General features: G+C 40.8%; 1 protein-coding gene across 2 annotated transcripts in view; it reads right to left on the bottom strand.

The window, feature by feature from the left end:
- SLC38A10 (solute carrier family 38 member 10) overlaps positions 1-23,931 on the bottom strand; it is a 73,960-nt gene that overhangs the window by 15,706 nt on the left and 34,323 nt on the right. For both annotated transcript variants that reach the window (XM_036754070.1, XM_036754071.1), the window contains exons 9-11: positions 21,923-22,034; positions 20,543-20,649; positions 7,105-7,261 (exon numbers count right to left, since the gene is read on the bottom strand). In XM_036754070.1, the coding sequence (XP_036609965.1) occupies positions 7,105-7,261; positions 20,543-20,649; positions 21,923-22,034 (376 nt within the window). The remainder of the gene's footprint in view (positions 1-7,104; positions 7,262-20,542; positions 20,650-21,922; positions 22,035-23,931) is intronic.

Here is a 23,931-nt window from a genome sequence, read left to right as displayed (position 1 = left end):
TCTCAGTAGGAGAACAAATGAACTAGAATAGTTTTATAAGGGAAAAGTATATGGAGCAAAGAGGATGATTGCTAAATGAGGAGAAGCGAAGATACTACTTTTTTTTTTTAATCCTGGACAGAGCCAAGTTGTTTCAAAGTGAAGATCATCAATAATCCACTTCTTTAAACTACCAGTAGGGGGAACTACTCACTGCAAAGACATATGTGATATTCATGCTCATGATTTCCCTTCTTTCTCCTTATATTTTAGGTCTGAAAAGGGGGAAGTAGAATTAAGAGTCCATGTAGGTCTTTAATCCTTAAAAGTATTATCCCCAAACAAATCTCAGGTTCTACTTCATTCCCAACAGATGGCCAAAGGTGACAAAAAAGGAAAATACCGATTATTGGAGGAGATGTGGGAAGACAGGCACACTAATGTACTGTTGGTGAATTAATTCTGCCATTCTGGGAAGCAATTTGGAACTACACCCAAAAGTCACTCGACTGTGCATATACCCTTTGACCCACCAATACCACTATTAGGCACACAGCCCAAAGAGATTGAAAAAGGAGGCAAGTACTCACATGTACAAACACAATCATAGCTGCACTTTTTGTTGTAGCAAAGAATTAGAAACAAAGTGAGTGTCCATCAATCGGGAATAGCTGAACAAACTCTAGTATACTGTGATGGAACATCATTATACCATAAGAAATAACAAAAAGGATGGATTCAGAAAAACCTAAGAAGATATCTCTGAACTTATACAAGAAGAAGTGAGATGAATGAGAAGAACAATTTATAAAATGACTATGACACTGTAAAGAAAATCAGCTTTGAGAGACCTCAGAACTGTGATTAATGCGATGATCAACCATGACTCCTGAGGACTAATAATAAGGCATGCTTCCCACCTCCTAACAGAGAGGTAATGGACTAGAGCTGCAGAATGGGACACACCTCTTCAGACACACACAATGTGTGGAGTTATTTTGTTTGGTTACAAATGAGAGCTTTTTTGGGAGGGAGACAGAACTTGGGGAAGGGAAGGTAGTAATGATTCCTAAAAAAAGGAAAAGAAAGAAAAGAACATCAATGATCAATGATGCATTTAAAAAAATGTACAGATGAGAAAAGAATGAGTTTCAGACCAGAGACACAGATAGGAAGGATAGTCAGTAAGTCAACAAGCATTATCATGTTCCAAAAACTATGTTAAAGACCAGGGATACAAAGAAAAGTAAATAAAGACCCTGCCTTCAAGGAGCTCACATTCTAAGCAACAGGCAAACAACTATGTGTAATACAACAATCCATACACGTAATCACAGAGGGAAGGGGTAAAGGTACAGGGGAAAACGGAAAAGATCTGCAGAAGGTGATATCTGAGCTTAGTCTTAGAGAAAGCTGAGGAAGCCAGGAGGAGGCAGTGAAGAGGGAGAGCATTCCAGGCATGGGGACAGCTAGCACAAAGGCACAGTGTCTAGAGATAGAGTGTTTTGTGTGAGGAACAGCAAGAAGGCCAAGATAGCTGGATCATAGATTACATGGAGGGGAGTAAACTGTAAGCCGACTGAAATACTTGGAAGGGACTAGGGACTTAGGAAGGGACAGCTAGGTGGCACACTGGATAGAGTGCTGGGCCTGGAGTCACAAAGGCTCATCTTCCTGAGTTCAAATCTGGCCTCAGACACTTACTAGCTGTGTGACTGTACCCTGTTTGCCTCAGTTTCCTAGAGCTGGAGAAGGAAATGGCAAATCACTCCAGTATCTTTGGCAAGAAAACCCCAAATGGGGAAACAAAAAGTCAGACACGACTGAAATGACTGAACGACAACAAAAAGGTTGTAAAAAGCCTTAAATGCCGAACAGAAGATTTTATGTTTGACCTCAGAATAGGAAGCACCTAGAACACAATGCGTTGGGGGGAGAAGGGGTGACCTGGTCCAACCTAAGCTTCAGAAAAATCACCTTGGCAGCTGAGTGGAAGATGGGCTAGAGTGGGGAGAAGCTCGAGGCAAGAAGACTGATTGGAAGGCTATTTCAATATCCCAGGAAAGAGGTAATGAGGGTCCCATGAGGGTACTGGCTGTGTGAATGGAGAGCAGGGGTTGTATATGAGGGATATTGTGAAGGTGTAAAAAATAAACTTGGCAACAGATTGGACAGCTTTGAAAGTGACACGCTGAATATGTCATATACTTTTAAAAAAGGAAGAAATCTCAATGTAGTCGAAATTTACCATTTCACATCCAATTATCTTTTTCTGTTATTTGTATATAGAATGATTATGTTTGTTAATGTCTATCAAGTTCAGAATAACAAAAAATTGTAATTTTTTTTAAAAGCATTATCTCTATTTAATAACGAGCAGGTATTCATTCACCCAATGGGGCAGTTAGGTGGAGCAATGGATACAGTGCCAGGCCTGGAGTCAAAAAGACTCATCCTCCAGGATCCAAACCCAGCCGCAGACACTTACTAGTTGTGTGATCTTGGGCAAGTCCCTGTTTGCCTCAGTTTCCTCATCTGTAAAATGAGCTGGAGAAGGAAATGGCAAATCACTCCAGGATCTTTGCCAAGAAAATCCCAAATGGGTCATGAAGAGTCAGACATGACTGAAAAATGACTGAACATTCGACCAAAAGTCAGTGGCAAAGCTAAGAAAAAATCAACATCTCTCAACAGGTCCCCTTTCCTTCAGAAATTCCTCAATGCTTACGGCTAAAGACTACAGTAATCCAGGTGTTCCTGAGAGAAGGAAAGTGAAGGAGATGATTTGCAAGTGAATGAAAGGCGGTGTTTACATTGGGATTTTCATCCAAGTTCTATCTTTGGTTGAGAGGGAAGAACCAAATAGCTATTAAGGCCCCCCAAAATCACTGCTCTTACATTCCCAGAGTCAGAGCTCCACTGACAGTGGCAGACTAACTGCCTGACATTCCAAATTACTATTCTAGAGGAGGAAGTAAGGAGATGTGAGGTGGGTAAAAGGACAAGGATAGAATACCCCTAAGTAGACTATCTTCTCCTCCTCCTCATTAAATTTAACCTGCTGTTGGCCCTACCCAGCTGCCCTTTTAAAACAAAAAAGAATAAAAGAAAAGGTTTTTTCTTTGGTGGGGGGGGAGGGGAAGGGAGGGGGAAGCAGTGTGTGTATGGTTGTTGTTATAAAGGAAACATCTTTTTTTATCCTCCTCAAAATGTTGGGTGGGGTGAGCAAGTGGGGAAGACAGAGCCAGAAAAATACAGTATCACTTCCTGGCCTATTTGGTTGAAGATCAAATGTATCACTCCTTTATTATACTCTGATAAATTAGCATCACTCAAATCTACCTTCCTGTTCCTCCTCAGATCAGTAAAATATAAAAAACTTTCCATTCATTAATCATGGATTTCTCCATAAATAGGGAACAGCTAGCTAAGTGGGGTGGTCCAGGCCACCTGTAACCCCACTGATTAGCATGATCAGCACCAGTCCTGGCCAAGGAGCCATGCTCACTAAATGCCAGCAGCAGGCAGAGGGAAGAATTTTCTCTTCTGACCCAAAAAGTGGTGCCTGCCTTTCAATATATGCATTGGCTATGATGCTTAGCAAGGTTATCAGGTTGCCTCAGTGAAATTAGTTCACTGTTGTCTCCTGACACACAAGCAGTAAAAATGAACAAAAATCACATCAGGAGGAAAATGCCTGTGACACAGAAAAGGAACTATTAAAAGACTCCTCACAAAGCGCAAGGGAGAGCTGTAGCAGGATCAAGCTGTTCTAACAGTTTAGGAGAGAAGGGATTAAGTGTGTGGAGTCAATGTCTCTTCCCACTCTCACACGTTTTGTCACTTTGTCAAAAGAGTTCTAAAACTTTACCACCTCTTCTTGCTAAGCAGCTGGTAGAAGGCAGCAGAAGGAATCAAAGACGATCTCATTTTTTGGAGAAGGCAGAGTTAAGATAGGGCTGAGAAAGTACAAACCAAGTGGAAGCCACGCTAATGTCATGAACACAGTTGTCATGGCCACCGCATTTGGGTATGTGTAAGGCAGAGTCAAGGGGACTGAAGAGACTGTGGCTGTAAATACCACCACCTGTATCCCTGAATATACAAAAACAGCTCAGGCATGTCTTTCCATCATCAAATTTCAAAAATTCCAAGTCAACCAATCCAGATGGGCAACTAAAACAGCAACAACTCCTTGCTCATCTTTCCTGCTTACCAAGTAGAAGTGCCACTGCTGTCTAATCCTATTGGAAGAAAGGGGACTAGTTACACAAGGGCACAAATAAAGTTCATCACACAATATTGCACAATTTAGTGGAGGAGGGTGGGGAGAGAAAATGAAGGTAGTAACATTCAAGTAAAGAGCTGAAAAATATTACAAAATCTTAATCCTACCCATGAGACCCTCAAGGGTGCTATCAAACACCAAGATAAATTGCCTAATTAGCTTTTTTAAAAAATGGGTAATTGCTTTCATGAGCTTTCACAGGAGGCTTAGCAACCTTTTAACATACATTCTCACTGTATGTAATACCAGAACATTTCTGAAAGGGGTTTTATACCCTCCCGAAGAGCCACTGATAGTAAACCTCCAGCAGTACAGTCAGGGCCCATAATGTGCACTTGGGTGTCATTAGAGAAAACACTATTCAGAGTTTGCTGGTCAATACGTGTTCACATAAAAGGGCAATGTTCTAATATTCATAATCCCAGAGCCCACAGGGCAGGGTTTTAATGAAAGTCTGTACAGTTTTGGCCCCTGCAACATCAAAGAGACCAATAAAACTCCTCTCACATGCTGACAGGCAAAAGTCAGATGGTGAACACAAAATAGTTAAAGGCCATGTACAGTTCCAAGATTTGCTTCAACAAGGCAACCCATCAATTAAAGGGGGAGAGGGGGAAGAAAAATTGAGAACACGCTAAAAACAAACTGCATGTGGCTCGGAGAAGAGCCATGTGTTTTTGTTAAAGCCTCCTGCAAGAAATCAAAACCAGATGTTGGCCAGTGGAGGACACCCAGGTGAGCACAGGGCAGGCTCATGTCCTGCACATGCTTTGAATGACAGGATACAGCTGCTGATGAGTGCAGAGAGCCACAAGCCTCTAGCCTTTAACAAAATGAGGGGAGTGCATGGAGAAGGGGGTGGTGATTAACGTAGGGTAATTCATTACCGGATAGGCCTGTCACATGCTGACGTGGAGGGAATGGGAAATGCCAAAGTTCTGCCCAGGTTGTAGAGGAACAAACCCAGGTTCCTTCATCAAAAAGGCTGGAGGGGACCCAGCATACAAGGTTTCACATCATACAAAGCAGCCCTTCTGTAGTTGGCAAAGCTGTGCACACTGGGCTTGGGTCTCAGAGTCATTACTTATATTTCTTTTTCCCTTAGTCCATACTGTTCTTCCTGCTGACTCTTCTACAGTCAGAGCTGGCACCTGTTTTGGTCCCCTAAGACTCAAACAGACCCAGCACCTCTAAGTGGTTAAACAGGGCCACTCTTAACCCCTACTAGATACAATAGCCAAAATGAGGCATTAGATTGGGAAGCCATGCTGACTTGGGTAGTGCGACCAAATGAGGCAAAATGAAGCATCTTTAGGCATTCCTAATAGTTTCACAGTGGCTCCCAAAGGAGGGAGCTTCCCTTGTGGGAGACTGTTTTCTCATATGGAATTTTTATGAGGTGTTAATACTGGTGAGAGTACACTTTTCAAATACAGGGATGTTAATTAGGGGAAAGGAAGAGGACAACAAATCCAAGGATTTGCTGTACTCTTAATTATGTATATGTTTTAATCAAGCACTTTTCTCAGCATCTCAACCAAGTTAAAATTACCATACGCACTTCTGCCTCGTCTTCAGGACAGTATTTGCTAACTCTCTTGCCTGCCATCTTCGACAAGACTTTTTATTTTGTCAATTACAGAAGGTGGGGAGACTCGAGTTCCTACCAGGAACAGATGTTATTTAGCCATTACCACTCAAAAGTGAACTAATATTCAAGAGCAATGGATTACATTCCTCCTCCCAGGCCAGCCACACAGAGAGCGTGATTAAGGGATTGAGAGCTGAGTGAATTTAAATCAGAGCTGTTGTGTCTCTTTGCAGGGGAGGTGTGAGCTGGACATGCATGGGTGCACCATTAATGTGAATTTATAAAACCCTATTATTGTCAGGGACAGAAGACCCCAGAAATGAATGTTATCGCAGACAGCACCGACCTACCAGCTATTGCTCCTGACAGGCACTCAAAGCAGTTCTGCAGGAATGTGTCCAGCGACTGAGAGAGTATAATCTCTTGCATAAAACCTTTCTTTTTATTCTCTCCCCCACCAATCTATGGTAAATATTCTAAGGCCTCAAAGAACCCTCCAAATAAATAAACCTATAAACACACTCAGTTTAAGCCACTACTACACATGGAAAATCAGATTTTTTAAACCCCTCCCCCTCAATCCCGGGACACAGCCATGGATGGGGCCAGAAAAGGGGTCAGATAGCACCTGCTAGAGATGGCCTTGTGAAGGAGGCCTTTAGCCATGTAAGGGAGTTACAATTCTATCAAGAGGCCTAGTAAACAAATAGTAAATAATGTGAAACAGTAAACAGAGCAGAGGCATAATCACAAGCTTTGTCGAGACTAAAACTGGCTCAAAATTTATATCCTGAAAATTTTTTGAAAAAAGCTGCACCCATAAATTTATGTACCTTTTAGTGCATTGAACGGCTTGTTACTGGAATCTTGTCCAATATGCTGGCAGAAATGCTGAGAGCAGTCCTATTTTGGCTCCTTACACTCTTCATACAGGTGGCCAGAACAGTGCTATCTCTAGTCTCAGCCTCACAAAGCTTCCTTTATTAGCAAGAATTGCACTTGTCCCAAACTCCTCCACTGGGAGCCATCTCAAAGCCTTCCCTACTCTTCCCACAAAGCCAATGGCAGCAGGCAAAGCAAATGAAATCCTTGGGACAAACCCCAAGGCGTACCTCTGAAAGTGACACCTACACCTACCGAGGTAGCAGTCACTGCAAATACTACTACTAAGTTTCCACCCAAAGTACAACAGGGATGGTATAGAGTAATTTGGGAGTGGGGAACAAACCAGCTGAGTTGTACGTACCTGATATTTTGGCAGAGTCTGAGTCCATCAGATTTTTTACTTCTCCAAGATGACCAGCAACTTCTATCTTTTCAACTTTCACAGGGGCCTCCTCGCTCACAGACAGGGTAGTATACGTACTAATCAACAGAATCCCCAAGCTTATCCACAGAATGAACTAGAAGACAGAAAGAACACACGAGGGCCAATGAACAAACGCAAGCGCTCTCAAAGGTCCAAAGCCGACATCTTTACTTTTGGCAGCTTGAGATCTTTTTTTGTGATGGGGGAAGGAGGTTAGGTTTGGATTGTGCATATGTGTGTATTTTAAATAAGGCGAAAGGGTGTTTAAAAAAAAAAGATAACACATTACTAAAGCAGAGACGGTAGAAAAGAGATGTGTGTGCAGAGACCTATCTGCCTCCCCTAAGAAGCAGAACTGCCAAATGACTGGCTGCTGCTCCAAATGAAAAACTATCTGCAGAAAGAGACCTTCGGATAGACTGTTGGCTAACAACACTGACAGTCCAGGAGATTTAATGAAACACTGATGTATTATTTTTTGCCTAATCATTATCATTGCCATTAGAAGAGTCTCTTGCTGAACCTGGTCTGCATATCAACAATGCTATTCAGTCAGGAGTCACCAGCAGAACTTATCCAAGCCAGATTTAAAGACTGGAGGGGAAGGGGGAAGGAAGAATAGGACCAAGAAGTTGGCCAGAGCCTCTCCTTCTTGATCCCTTCAAAGGGAGATGGGAGTAGAGGGCAGATACTGGGAACAGGTACAAAGAAAAGACCCAAAACAGGAGGGCAGTGGTGTATGAAATGGAAAATGCCTCACTGACTCCTAGAGGTCAATACAAATCTGCCAAGCCTCATGGAGAGAAAGGACTTTCAGAATTACCGGGTGAACCTTCCAACATCATTTGAGAAATTAAGTACCACTTAACTCCTTTTGCAAGAAGTAAGACTCTCGAGGTCACTCCCAGATTCACATAGCTCCTTCATACCCACCATATCCTATCAACCCCGAAACACCACAGGCTTATATATACAAAACTTTGTTGAGGTAACTATTCTGGTACAAGTCATCAGAGTGGGGACATTCAGACTAGGACACAACCTGTCTAGTAATAACATGACGTGATTTAACTCAAGTCATCCAATTCTAGAGTCCAGCCTTGGTCTTAACACCATTCTAGAGCTGGCACAAGTAAGGCCTGCTGCAGAGGCAATGCACCCAGCCTGGAGAAAACAAAACAGAACAGACCAACACGGAATACTGGCTAATAAAGCAAATGAACAGAGCATCCCTCAGAAGAGAACAGTGTTGGGTGTGGGCCCCTTTCAAAATGACAAATCTCTCCCAGTTCACCAGTACCTATGCTTAAGCTAGCCTGTCAGGTTGTGCCAATCTCTGCTGTCAGCACAGCTGAGCTTTAAGGTACCGCTGATTTTTTAGTCACTTCCCTGAGCATTTTGCCATGAAACTATAATTAATTGTTAACCTGCTCTGATTCACTATTTCTGAAGGCTTATGAAACTGGACATTAAGGCTGCCCTCATTAACTTGGTAAGACAAAGACTCGTATTATGGGAATAAATATCCCCTTTGCTACTCTATTCAACCACCTTCAGACTTCCTCAAATTTTACAATACACACAGAACTCCTATCCTCCCCATATTGTTTATGCTATAGTAGCAATGGTACGATAGCATACTACCTCTGCACTTAAAGGTCTAGACCACATCTGGTTCCCTTTCATCAAAGGAGTTTGTAGCTCCTGGTTCCAAAATTTTGCAACTGAACGGTCAGGGCATTTCCTCACAGAATCAAAGGAGATCAGTATTTTTATCCTCACTAAATTTTTACACTAGTCTACGATTGGCAGACTTCAAATCAATTTCTTAAAGGTTGGGGTTGACCCTTTACAATAATAACTCAAAAAGAACAAGTGAATATTTCCAGGACCCCAAACAATCCCAGAATTGGATTTTCATAGGAAAAGAGCACTTGCCATTATCTCAAATTTTATACTTATCAATTTTTAAAAGCTTCAGAAAGTCCACTTGGAGTTGTTTTTTTTCCCCTCCCTACCCTTCCAGAAATGGTGAGTTTGTTTCAGCGCTCATGGAAGCAAAGAGCTGATAATGCTCCCCAGGGTCCAGGAGAATGCAGGGCAGGCTCTTTCCCCCAGCCACTCTACCGATGCAGAGCAATGCTGACTTGCAGCACACACAGCAAGCCCAGCTTGGTGCCTTAGGCAGTGACCATCATTTGGCCCAGAAAGCTTCAAGTGACAGAACAATCTTCCAAAGTGAACCTATATGAAGCTGCCCATTTTGTAGGCCTCAAAGCCTAAGCTAAATCTGCCATAAAGGCTGCAGCACTGACAGGTGGGGTTGGAATCTTCCTAGCCCCCAAAAGCACTTAGATTTTCTTAAAATTCATGGAACACGACAGTTGACAAGAGCACATAACAGAAGTCATAAAAGAACACCAAAGTCCCTAGTGAAGCCATGACTAGTGTATAGTAGAGAAAAACAATAAAGGAATTACCAGAAGCATGATGCCAACGGCCAATGCCATCTAATTTGGATGCCACAAAGATCCCCCCAGTTAATCCCAACTATTTATCCTGCACCATGGTCATTTACCATTGCCCACTTTCCCTTTAGATCTAAGCTGCTCCAAAGTTCAAGCTCCAAAGCAGAAGAGCAAAAGAGTAAAATGGGATAGAAAAGGTAGGTGGAAGAACTGGAGACTTAACCTAGAAGCCCCAGGAGAGCTAGCTGCCTGACAAGAGTTGTAGTTGAGTTGCCTTTAAACCTTGGAAATTCTTTCAGTAAGGACCCAGGAGGTCATTATTTTATAGATTCAAAAAAGCAATGCCATCATCAAAGGGTTAATGCATTTTAAAACTCCTCCACATGTGCAGGTGACTAACCATAAGCGTAATGGAATCAGCATGCATTTAGTATTCATCTAGTCCACAGCAGAAATGACCTCTCTGGAAAGAAAAAAATTTATCTTCCTCTTTGGGCTTCCCGTAACGCCAACAAGATAATGACAAGATCTTAGTATTAGCACTTAAATGAGAAAGAAAAACTTCTGCTCCCACATCATCAGCAGGTCGCGGGAGGAAGACTATTCTAAAATGACAATGGAGAGATGCTGCCTAGGCATGTATGAGACTTTATAAGCCTCAGTATCTTTACGTTACTGTGATTTTTCTGTGTTCACAATCACCCATGTGCAATGTATAAGTCTCCCAGCAGTATCAATGGGGCATTCTGAGTATAGTTATTCTCAAACTCTCACCTCCAAACCATCTTATTAGACAGTGCCAAAAATGCTTCTGACACAAAGATAAAGATATCTGGTTGGCGATTTTATGTTGGCCTATTTTAACATAGACATCATTTAACATTTTGATTGGAGACTGACAAGCCAAAAGCAACATTTCACCCTCACCTCTGAATGGTGTATTTCAACCCTTAACTTTCAGATCTAAAAAAAAATTGCACATCAAAATAAAAATTAACTATTTTAGTGCCTGAGGATGTAATGTATTTCTACTCTGCTCAAACGAGTGTTCTGTAATGCCTGGGAAGCTGTATAACTATAGAAAAATTAGAAATAAGAAATGACAAAAAATGAAGGCAGCAATCCTGGGCTTTGGGGGCACAAGAGCTAAAACATCCCCCACACACATCCACTTACTTTCTAGGGAAGAAATGCTTCACTCTCAAGTTGGATAAGACGCCCATTATCTCAGTGAGAACAGATGCATTACTTACTTGTGGAATTCATAAAATTTCACCTCACAATTAATTCCACCTCAGGATGAAGGGACAAAAGTAAAACACCTTCACTTAAAAAGCTCCAAGTTAATTTGCTTTTCCAAAACCAAACTACTGTAAAATGATCCTCCATCAGAAAAAGGGTGATTTGAAAAGGTAGGACTTGCACCAAAATGCAAGACTAAGGCTGACAAAGCTGATTCCAAAAATTAAACTCTAATGTGGAAATAAATCCTAGAGCTCCACCTCCCTGTATTTTGTTTACCGAACCTAACATATTTTTATTCAACACGAACTCACAAAGTATGTTCAGGATTCCCCACAGGCAGCTTAATATATTGCTGGCAAACTGCTGGCCAACAAAAAAATAAGCAGGAGATAAAGTCTGCTTTATGAGAGCAACAAACATGACACCAAATACTGACCAGCAATAATGAGAACTTCTGGATTAATCCACTAGTCTGCTTTGAAACTCTTAAACTTCCCTTCCTTGCTCAGTTACCTGCTCATCTTTCCAACATATCACGTCTTAATTAAACCAACCCCTTTGCTTTCTTCAAGCTACAATTCCTAGTTTTGGGCTTGGTGCCAATCATTGACTGACCACTTGTCTCTAATAATTAACGGCTCACCTGAAGAATTATACACACTTTGCTGACCAACTAAAACATCTGGGGGTGTGCTATAGCCCCAATTTTCTTTTTTTTCTTCCCTGTGAAAAAAATGCAGGAGAACCTATAATACTCAACTGGGAGACAAAACTAACACAATTATATGATCACGTTATACGAGTTTTTGGTGGTAAACTATTTTTACACAAAATTTTAAGAGTCATCATTTGACCCATAGCACACTTCAATCCATGCAATAATGAGTCATATGATAAGAGGATTCTGCTTGTAATTCAACTTTCCATTTCATGTTTCATTATGCCTAGGAAAGAACTCAGGAAGTAGGATAGGTATAGATAGTCCCTAACACCTTTCTAAAAAGTCAGGTGCTATCTAAGCATTTATATTTCAGGAACAGGGGAAGGGTTGAAGGTGACTGAATGACCCTTAAGATGGCTATAGACATATACAATTTTAAATTACTAAGCATCAGCACAAGATTTTCATTACTCTCAGAAAACGACAAACAAGAAGAGTGGGCCAAATAGAATCTGATTAAACTGAACTAGGCTTGGCCACATCAATCTGGTTCTAATGCTAGGTTTTGCTAACAGATTTTGAGATATAACATTTAATCTGTCCTCATAGGAAGGGGCAGAAGAGAAGGGATGTCATGAAAGCACAAAGAAGACTTAGCAGAGGCATCAGCTGTTAGCTATGAAGAAAAATGCCAAGGCTTTAAGATCTCTTAGTGTAAGTTTTGCATTAGAAATGTCACTAATTTTCACTATATCCCTTGGTTACAATGTTCCAGTCATCTGTGCTATTAACTAATCAAAGTCCAGAACTGTGTCATTTTGGTGTCAAGTACACCAATCAGTCCATAAGCATTTAAGCACCTACCCTGTGCCAAGACCTGAAACGGGATACAAACACAAAGAAAAAAATCCTTACTTTTAAATTAGGCATACAAGTTTGTGTAGAATAAATATAACAAATACAAATAAATTCAAAGAAGTTAGGGAGAGGGGACACCAAGGAAATTGGGAGGGATCAGGAATAGTTTCATGTAGAAGGTGGTGGCTAGACTACATCTTGAAGGGAAAAGAGGAAATCTCTGAGACAGAGCTGCAAGGAATGAGTGCATTCCAGGCATGGGGACTGTTGAGGCAAAGGCATGAAGAAGGGAGAGACAGTGTGCCATGTCCAAGGCCAGTTTGGCTGGGCTGCAGACTGAAGGAAGAGGAGGAACATACAAAGAGCCTGAAAAGATAGGTTGGGGCCAAGTTCTAAAAAAAAGTTTATACTTTATTCTAAAGGAAACAGGGAGCCATTAGAGTCCACTAGAAAGGGGAGCGACATGGGGAGATATGTCCTAATGGAAAATCATTGAGGCAGCTGTGTGGAGGATAGATTACAGCGGAGAGAAACCGGAGGCTGGGAGTTAGAAAGTCATTCCAACAATCTAGGCAAGAGGTGATGGAGGCCAGAACTAAGGTACTGGCTGAAGGAGTAGAGTCAGATGCAAGACTTGCAGATGTAGAAAAAGCAAAATCTAGCAACTAAATGGATATGTGGAATAACAGAGAGTGAGGAGTCAAGGATAATGCCAAGGCTATGAACATGGGTGGCTGGAATGGTGGTGCCTTCAAAAGAAACAGGGAAGTTTGGAAGAGGGGTAGGCTTGGGAGCAAAGACAGCAAGTTCTATTTTAGGCACATCGAATTTGAGATACTCCAGGAGTATCCAGTAGGAGAGGGTGGTTTAACAGTGTCAGATGCAGCAGAAAGGTCAAGAAAGATGGAAACTGAGGAAAGATCATCAGGTCTGGCAATTAGGAGATTACTGGCCATTTTTAAGAGAGCAGTTTCAGTTAAGTGATGAGATTAGAAGCCAGTTTACAAAAGGCTGAGGAGTGAAAGGAAGTAAAGAGTAACTGTAGAAATCTTTTTCAAGGTGTTTGGCTAAGAAAAGGAAGAAAAATATAGGAGGGTAAGGATAGGGGAGATTTGGTTAGAATATATAGTGCCACGAGGCAGGAAGGGGGTAGAGGAAAGGACAGCCAAGATGGTGGAATAACAGGAAGAACTGCACTGGGCTCCCCTCCACAAACTCCTCCAAACAGATCTAGAAAATGTACCAGACCAAACCCTGATGGGGAAATGTAGAAAAAGTAACAGTGAGTGACTTGTTCAGCCTACCTGGGCACACAGCAACAGACAGGAAGGGCTGCGGATACCGGGTGTGTGGCGGATACCAGGAGTGTGGCAGAACCACACTGCACAGACTGCTATAGGATCCAGGTAGCACCAGCACAAGAAAAGGTCCCAAACCCATACCAGGCACTGGCAAAAATAACAGGTGAGAACTGACAGCTTTGTCAGCACTACCCTGTTTCAGGTCACAGATCCATGGCAGGATGAAATCGGAATCTGTCCACTGTGGTGGTATTCCTGAGAAGGGAGGACCTTGACAATGTAAAGAGAAAGGAGCAAGTTCAGAAGCCAGCAGCAGTGTGGCTGAGACCTCAGGCACAGAGGAAAGTCTCCGCTCCATCACCTAGTTAACTCCAGAGACAGAAGACCTGAACAAAGGGGAGCCCATAATTCTGCTGCTCTGAGCCAACAGACCTTTCTAGCTGGCCAACACGTGCAGAGTCCAGCAGGAATCTACTCTTGCTCAGTCTCAAATCCAGGTCAGGAACTTGCAGAGCTCAAACCAGGGGCAGCAATAGGACTTTGCTCTAGATCAGACCACCCTGGGAGCATTACAAGCTTGCAAGTCTCCAACTTGTCCCTGAGACAACTCTCAATACCCTGAGAAAGCAGCAACAAGATCAGCCCAGACCTTTACTCCAGAAAAGTGGCAGAGCCCAGCCCTAATATCAAGTTACAAGTCAGGAAGTAGGATGGAAGAATGGGCAAACAAATGAGTGGCAGAGATGCTCAAGATACACATGGAAAAGAAGAGAATGACTCTGAAACATCTACAAGCAAAGTCTCAGGGAAAAACAGCATGGGAACAAATTCAACTAGCATTCCTAGAAGAAATGAAGCAAACACAAAAAAAAAGTCTGAAATTTTTTTTTTAATAAATGGAATGGAATTGGGGAATGGAAGAGAAATGAAAGCTATGGAAGAAAGAAATGAAAAGGGAATTAGCAGCTTAGGACAAGAAATACAAAACTTTGTCCAGGCAACAAACTCTCTGATAATTAGAATGGACCAAATAGAAACGAATGGCTTCAAAAGGCTGCAAGACATAGTAAAATTAGGTTAAGAGGTGGAGCCAATATGGCAGCTAGAAAGCAGGGACTTGCTTAAACTCTCCCCCAGGTCCCTCCAAACACCTGTAAAAAATGGCTCTGAACAAATTCTAGAGCTGGAGAACCCACGAAATAGCAGAGGGAAGCAGGGCTCCAGACCAGGAAAGCTTGAATGGTCACTGGGAAGGGTCTATCGCATGGAGCTGGGAATGGAGCAGAGCACAGCCCAGCGTGGGCCGCACCAGGACCAACCAGACCAGGAACTGGGCAGAACAGGTCACAGGGCCCTGAATCATTGAGCTGTGGCAGTTACCAGACTTCTCAACCCAAAAACACCAAAGACAACAGAGCAGGTTAGTGGAAAAACTGCTGGATTGGAATGAGAGGAGTGCGCCATCGTTGGGCCCAGCCCCGGGGGCGGAGGCGGTGCAGCTCTGCCACTGCTTCCAGAGCTCCAGCTGTGGTTGCTTCTGGACCCAGGCCCACCCAGTGGGAGGAATTAAGCTGTGGATCAGAACAGGAGTGCAGAGCCTCCTTTGCCCTGCTTGGATCTGGGTCGTGGTCTGGGTTGGCAGTTCTTGGGGTAGGAGGAACTCTGCTGTGGCAGAGCTTGATGTGTAGAAGTAGCTCTGAAAACAGTAGAGCAGCCCCTAAAGCTTGGGACAAAGTACTCTCTACTCTACAAGCAGTTATACCCTAACAAAAAGCTCAAGGGTCAAGCAGTTGGCTGGGAACATGAACAGGCAGTGAAAACAGACTCAGACTCAGACTTTTAGAACTCTTTTTGGTGACAAAGAAGACCAAAACATACAGCCAGAAGAAGTTAATGAAGTCCAAGAGCCTACATCAAAAGGCTCCAAGAAAAACATGAATTGGTCTCAGGCCATGGAAGACCTCAAAAAGGATTGGAAAAGCAAGTTAGAGAAGTAGAGGAAAAATTAGGAAGAGAAATAAGAGTGATGTGAGAAAACCATGAAAAACAAGTCAATGACTTGCTAAAGGAGACTCAAAAAAATACTGAAGAAAATAACACCTTAAAAAATAGACTAACCCAAATGGCAAAAGAGCTCCAAAAAGCCAATGAGGAGAAGAATGCCTTGAAAGGCAGAATTAGCCAAATGGAAAAGGAGGTCCAAAAGACCACTGAAGAAAATACTACTTTAAAAAGTAGACTGTAGCAAGTAGAAGCTAGTGACTTTATGGGAAATCAAGATATTATAAAACAGAACCAAAGAAAAAATGGAAGACAATGTGAAATATTTCATTGGAAAAACCACTGACCTGGAAAATAGATCCAGGAGAGATAATTTAAAAATTACTGGACTACCTGAAAGCCATGATCAAAAAAAGAACCTAGATATCATCTTTCAAGAAATTATCAAGGAGAACTGCCCTGATATTCTAGAGTCAGAGGGTAAAATAGAAATTGAAAGAATCCACCAATCACCTCTTGAAAAAGATCCCCAAAAGAAAACTCCTAGGAATATTGTCATCAAATTCCAGAATTCCCAGGTCAAGGAGAAAATACTGCAAGCAGCCAGAGAGAAACAATTTGAGTATAGTGGAAACACAATCAGGATAACACAAGATCTAGTAGCTTCTACATTAAGGGATCGAAGGGCTTGGAATATGGTATTTCGGAGGTCAGAGGAGCTAGGATTAAACTCAAGAATCACCTAACCAGCAAAACTGAGTATAATGCTCCAAGGCAAAATATGGATTTTCAATAAAATAGAGGACTTTCAAGCTTTCTCACTGAAAAGACCAGAGCTGAATAGAAAATTTGACTTTGAAATACAAGAATCAAAAGAAGCATGAAAAGGTAAACAAGAAAGAGAAATCATAAGGGACTTACTAAAGTTGAACTGTTTTGTTTACATTCCTACATGGAAAGATGATGTGTGTAAATCATGAGACCCTTCTCGGCATTAGGGTAGTTGAAAGGAATATACATACATACATATATATGTGTGTGTGTGTATACATATATATATATGCATATACATATATATATGTATACACACACACACACAGAGGGCACAGGGTGAGTTGAATATGAAGGGATGATATCTAAAAAACTAAATTAAATAAAGGGGTGGGAGAGGAATATATTGAGAGAGGGAGAAAGGGAGAGATAGAATGGGGTAAATTATTTCACATAAAAGTTCCAAGAAAAAAGCAGTTCTGTTGGAGGGGAAGAGGGGGGCAGGTGAGGGGGAATGAGTGAATCTTGCTCTCATTGGATCTGACTTGATGAGAGAATAACCTACACCATCAATTGGGTATCCCACCCCACAGAAAAGTAGGGGGAAGGGGATAAAAAGGGGGGGATAATAGAAGGGAGGGCAGATAGGGGGAGGAGGTAATCAAAAGCAAACACTTTTGAAAAGGGACGGGGTCAAGGGAGAAAATTGAATAAAGGGGGAATGGATAGGATGGAGGGAAATATAGTTAGTCTTTCACAACATGACTGTTATGGAAGTGTTTTGCATAATGATACATGTGTGGCCTATGTTGAACTGCTTGCCTTCTCAAGGAGGGTGGATGGAGAGGGAAGAAGGGAGAGAATTTGGAACTCAAAAGTTTTAAAAGCAGAAAAAAAAAGTTGTTTTTGCATGCAACTGGGAAATAAGATATACAGGCAATGGAGCAGAAAAATCTATCTTGCCCTACAAGAAAATAAGGAGAAAGGGGATGGGGGTGCAGAGTGGGGTGACAGAAGGGAGGGCTGACTGGGGAATGGGGCAATCAGAATACATGCCGTCTAGGAGTGGGGAAGAGGGTAGAAATGGAGAGAAAATTTGTATCTCAAAATCTTGTGGAAATCAATGCTGAAAACTAAAAAATATTAAATAATAAAAATGGAATTTTAAAAAAAACAAGTTTAAAAGGCTGAAAAATAGAAGAAGATCTAAAGTAGTATCTCATAGCAAAAACAACTGACCTGGAAAATATATGAAGGGAAAAAAAATTAAGAAGCATTGGACTATTTGAATGTCATGACCAAAAAAAAAACCTAGATATCATATTTGTATAATGATACAGAAGAAAAAATGGACCTTTAATAAAATAGAGGACTTTCAAGCATGAAAAAACCAGACAAGAGTTGTGGAGAAACTATTAAAGTCAAACACAGGAATGAAGAACAACAAAACGGTAAACATGAATGAACAAACATAGAAGGTTAAACAAACACAGGACTTATATTCAAATATGGGGAGATGTGTGCCCCCTTTGCATTCTATCATCATCAGGATTTATAGAGGAAATACAATTAGAAAAGGCCCAGGAGTGGTTCTGTTGTGTCTTGATGATCTTAAGAGAAGTATAAAAAAAAGAAAGTGGAATACACTGGCAGGAAGGGGAAGGGAGCAGAAGGGAAAGGATGGTTAGGGAAAATTATCTCACATAATCAGGGTGCACAAGTAAACATGTATACAAGCAAGGAGGAAGGAGGGTGAAGAGCTGACATTTGAATCTTATTTTCCTCTAAACTGTTCAAAAGAAGGAAGAATACATATACACACACAGCTGGATACAGAAATATATTTCACTCAAAAAAGGGAAACAGAAGGAAAAGGGGTGAAAGAGGGAAAGAGGAATTAGAGAGAGGGTAGATTAAGGGAAGGATTAATCTTAAGCAAAATAAACTCTAAGGATGCACAAAAATATTTATAGCACTTTTTGAGGTAGCAAAGAATGGGAATCTGAGGGGGTGCCATAAATTGGGGGAATGGATGAATGAGTTATGGTATATAAATTTATATTATATTATAAACATAGTATATAAATGGAATACTATTGTACTGACCTCTTATCAGAGTGATGACCAACGGAAACTCCAGAGGACTAATGGTAAAACAAGATACCACTTCCTGATAGAGAGGTGGAGGACTCAGAGCTCATAATGGGACAAATATTTTATTGGACATAGCCAAAGTGGAAAATTTTTGATTGACTATATGTGTTTGTAATGTTTGGTTTTTTTTTATGTTTTCAGTAGGGAGGGAGAAGTGGAGAAGGGAGAGGGGAGAGTAAGAAAGTGGATCTTGGGTTATCAAAAGAAACAAATTTTTTTAAAATATGATGGTAAATATGATGGTTCTAGGTACATTCAATTAATATTAATCAATATAACCATCCTTTTGCTGGAAACATTATAGAACTATCAAGAAACCAAATTGCCTACTTTCTCCACAAGTCATCATCCTGTTAAAAATGTTTTTCTTACACCCCACTTACCTCCTGCCAGAGAAGTAATAAATTTAAAATACAGAGAGAGAGATACATTTTAGGGCATGACCAACAAAGGACTTTGTTTTGTTGGGCAATGCTTGCTTATGATGAGGGTCTTAATTTTTTCTTTTTTAATGCAATGGGAAAGGGGGTAGTAGGAAGACAGATTTTTAAATGCAAGTAAAAATATTTTTTCTATTTTAAATTATGTGCATTGTTCACTTTCTTGACCTTGTGACCAACTTTTCAGGTCACATGGAAATCTGTGATGATGGTTGACAATTACCTTCAGACCAATAGCCTGATGGCTCATCTTGTTGTGAGGGTAATTCAACTTTATCACAAAGAACATTTCTGCTGAGCCTGAATAATTTTTGATGGGTGTTATTTGTTTCCACCGAAAATCTAGATTACCACTCAAGACTGTGTCAAGAGTCTAGGTGAAAGCACTGGACTGCTGGAACATAGACCAATGGTGGGTAATCCAGAACAATTTGTGAAAAAGATAACAAACATTTATTTCTTACGCAATTTACCACATTACTACTAAAAGTGCAGAAAGAGTAAGTAGATACCCCTTTTTTACAGAACCTATTAAAAATATCTTACACTCCACAGGCTGGCTCCACAACAGCAGTACTTAAAAGTAGTGCTAAGAGCCACAGACAAGTACAACGTAAACTGAGGTAAGAGGATGAAGGCTGCTGTCTGTTTCAGTCAAAACCCAAGATAATACACCTAATCCAATGAAAAATATCAAAGGTATGCAGGTACATAGGATATATATATGTCAAAATCACTAAAGCCTCTATCAAAAATAAAACAAAAACAGCCAACCACCTCTCTCATCTTTCTTAAGAATAAAAGTCTTAACTGAATATTAATACAGCACTCTCTTTCCTCCAGCCATGTGCAATTATATACCTAGTCAGGAGTTGAATCTGGAAGAGTGATTAGAAGGCCACTGCAACAGTAGATGTGAGAAGAGATAAGGACCCAAACTCAAGTGAGACTAAGAAAGAAGGGATCAAATGAAAGGGATGCTGGGGAAGCAGAAATAACAGTAATGAGGACAGCAGCAATAATACTATTTACACAACCCTCTCTACGTGCCAGGCACCGTCCTATGGGTTTTACAAGTATTATCTCTTTTGATAAGAGATTGGGGTATATAAAATTTTGGCCATTCTTAGGGATCATGGTCCAAGGGCAATTCTGCATGGCTAAAAAATATGTTTTTTTCTGGCACAGTTCAGATAGATTGAAGTTGACAGGCTGCTGGACTTGTACCAACAGGTTTCTGTTTCCCATTCTGGGGGAACAAAACCTGAGCTCACTGAAATGGAACGGACTGTTGGGAAATACTCTCCATGTCACGCTAACACTCCATTTTCTGTTAGGGAGATAAGAAGGAAAGCTTTCCAAAAGCATATCAAGGAGCCTTGTCACAATCATTAAGCAAGAAGACCATCTCTACTTCTTCAACTAAGACATTTCCTGTTGTAACGCTAGAGAAGTTAGCCAATTAACACCACTGACCTGTGAGGAAAGGGCATTCTTATGGATTTTCTTATAGATAAGAGCAGGGCAGATGAAGCAGATGAGACTTCCCATTGTAGCACCAGTAAGGCCTAAGATCGTCTCCACTAGAAACAAGAAAGAAGAGCAGTGAATGGATGGGGGACAATCTTTGAGGAAGTTAAAGAAAGATTTTACTAAGTGCTCAGATCAGCAAGTCACCATTTATTTATCCAATGGCAGCATGCTCAAGTGCTGGGCATTACAGGAAAGCCAAAGTTTTAATCCCCCATTTGATCCTTACTACCAGCAAGTCACATCACCTCTTGAAGCTCCAGCTTCCAGATCTACAAGTGAGAATGCTCAGATGAAGAATGTGCAGAAAGGGCTTTGTAACCATTGGAGGGCTTGACGAAGCCTCCAGAGTGCAAGCAGCAGCAGCAGAAGGAGGAGGAGGAGGAGGAGTAAATGACATTTATATAGCATTTTAAAGTTGGCAAAGTACTTTGCTTATGACAATCCACTGGGGTGAATAGTGTTTATTCCCATTTTTACAAATAAGGAAAATGAGGCATAGAGAGGTTACGTGATTTGAAGTCATACAACTGATGAAAAAACTGGGTTAGGATTCCAATCCATGTCTCTGACTACAAGATCACTGCTCCTGCTCCCCATTTTATGAATCCTTGAAGTAATGGATTCTGGGATCTCTAACTATATGTGATTCCTAACATCTAAAGGATTAGAAATCTCCTCTGATTTAAGTGATGAATAAAACCACGAACATTATCTGTTTTCATATGGCAGCATGGGTTGAGAGCTTGTCCCCCAAGCCCAGAGTCTATGCCAGAGTGATCCTTTGTGTTAGTAGCCAGGTCAGGGTTAGACATCCAACTTTAGTCTTTTGCATACACTTTTTTATTGCTTACCAGGGTCTAGGTAAGGAGCAGTATGCTTTGCTTAAAGCCAATTTTTTACTGTAGGAACACACTTCTGAAATAATAAGGCAGTGGTAAGGAGTGATCCACTCTGTAGCAATTCATCTCATGAACAACTTTCATGGATAAATCTTTTGCACTGGGAGTCTCTAGCCCTATAATCATAAGTCCATGTTTTGAGGCATGTTTATTGTTTTTATTAACATGCTAAATTTTTATATTTCCTTGTTCACTACAGTGAACAACTTAGGGGGGCTTCCGACTACTTCCTAGTATATGAAATAGAAGAGAAAGGTATTGAAGAACTAGGTATCTTTGGTGCAAAACTCTAAAGCTTTTGTGTAGCAGGTCATACAAAGTAGGAGGTAGTGTCCAAAACTTCTTAGGCTAGGATATCTAAAGAATAAAGGAAAAGAGGAAAAAAAAACTGGAAGGCCACCATCAAGTGGCCTTCCCATCTTACCATTTGGGATCATGATTCCACCAACCATGGTTCCAAACACGATTCCGAGCGTGAGAGCTTTAAACCGAAGAGGGGGCATATAACCTCCAGCTGCAAAGGTACCATCTTTTTGCTACATGAAAGAAAATCAAAACACACTAAGTTCTGAAATTGCTGCTTTCAGTCTATGACTCTCCTGTAAAGCAATTATTCGAAGGGTCCTGCTCCGCACACCAGATAGGACTCAAAGGGGGGCTGAAATGGTGATTTCATCTGCCGATTCAATAGGCTACACAGGTAAGCATTAACAGCTCAATTAGATTTGGTTGAGCAATCTTAATGTGAAACTGCAACTTGAATTTGCAAAATGGCAAAAAACTTCTATTTCATATCCTCTATGGAACATAAACTTTACAAATTCTTCTTGAAATATTAAGGGCAAATCCCTCCATTTGCTTTTTTGCTTTCGGGACCATGGCAAGGAGAAGAATAAGAGAGCGGACAGGAAGGCTCTATTGTTGGACAGGGAGCAGCACAACTCCAGGAGTACCCCTAATATCTCAGGCTGAGTTGGCCAAGTTAAAGTTAGCAACCTTTCTATTAAGCCTCTTAACAGAAGCCTGATAGAAAACACTCAATGGTACGCTCCCAAAGGCAGGAAGTGTAACATAGGCAGCACATCCAAACCAAAAACCTCTTATTCCCACCTCCAGGGAGTACCTCTAATTTGTCTTTTTTTCTCAGGGTTTAGACAAACAAGAAACATAAGTTCACTGAAAGCAGACTACTCACAGGCATAAGGCAGGAAACCTTAAACACTCACGTGTGAATTTTCTGAGCAAGGAGTACTTGCTCTACTGACTACTTCCAACAAAAGCTTGAAAAAATTCCCAGAATTTAGAATTATCCACTATTTAGGAAAATAAACCTTTGGCACATGCCAAAAAAAGGACCAGGCCCAAATTCTAGAATTTATGTATTACCCCAAAATGGTAACTTTCATATCACTTTATATTGTGTATCATTTTCATTTCAAATGGTGAATTTTTTTTTGTAAATAGAACTAAGGTAAAAATTCATGTGGAATAGTGAAAAATCTACAAACCCAAAGGAATGTAGACATTTAGCCAGGCTTTTGACTGTGGGAAAATATCTACCGTAGTAGACATTGGTCTTGCCTTTCTCCTAGCTAATAAGCTTCTCCTCCCCCAGCGACTCTAATCATGTATTATTTTAAAACTAGATGCTGACAGACTAACTTTGATAGACTTGGCTCTTCTCAGTAAAGAAAGGTTTTAAGACAGCTCCTAAAGACTCATGATGGAAAAAGCTATCCACATCCAGAGAAAGAACTATGGAGTCTGAATGCAGATTGAGGCAAACTATTTGCCCTCTCTCTCTCTCTCTTTTTTTTTTGTGGGTTTTGTTTCTTCTTTCTCATGGTTCATTCCATTGGTTATAATTACTCTCTACAACTTGACTACTGTGAAAATAAGCTTAATGTGAGAGTATATGTAGAAGCTATATCGGATTACATGCTGTCTTGGGTGGGGAGGGGGGAGGAGAGAAAGGGGGAGAAAACTTGGAACTCAAATCTTGTGGAACTGAGTACTGTAAACTAAAAATAAAAAATAAATAAAAAAAACAAAACTAGGTGTTTGAATGGCTAATGAAAGAGAAGCAACTCATTTACTAAGCACCAGATTCAGCAAATAGAGAGAAAGTAAAAAATGGAGTTTAAAGCACTGCTTTGAGTCCCAACAGAGCAGTTTCTGGAATTCTTTTACGTTCTATAAGGACACTAAGCAATTAAAACGATTATAGATTTACCATCTATATAGACCACCAATGCTTTTACAAATCCAAAATTATACAAAAACTATTTTGTTATTCCAGAATATTCAATGCATGCCACAAAGTAGTAGACTACACACAGCCCTATACACTTGTGACTTAAACTAAGATAAAGGAAAAAATTCAATTTAATAGCAGTTAAAATAGGGACAGGGACTAGGCCTATGATTTCACTG

The sequence above is a fragment of the Trichosurus vulpecula genome, chromosome 4 (genome assembly GCF_011100635.1).
Source record: "Trichosurus vulpecula isolate mTriVul1 chromosome 4, mTriVul1.pri, whole genome shotgun sequence".
Lineage (NCBI taxonomy): Eukaryota > Metazoa > Chordata > Mammalia > Diprotodontia > Phalangeridae > Trichosurus > Trichosurus vulpecula.
The sequence above is the reverse complement of the archived record's forward strand: the minus strand, read 5'-3'. Positions and strand labels throughout refer to the sequence as shown.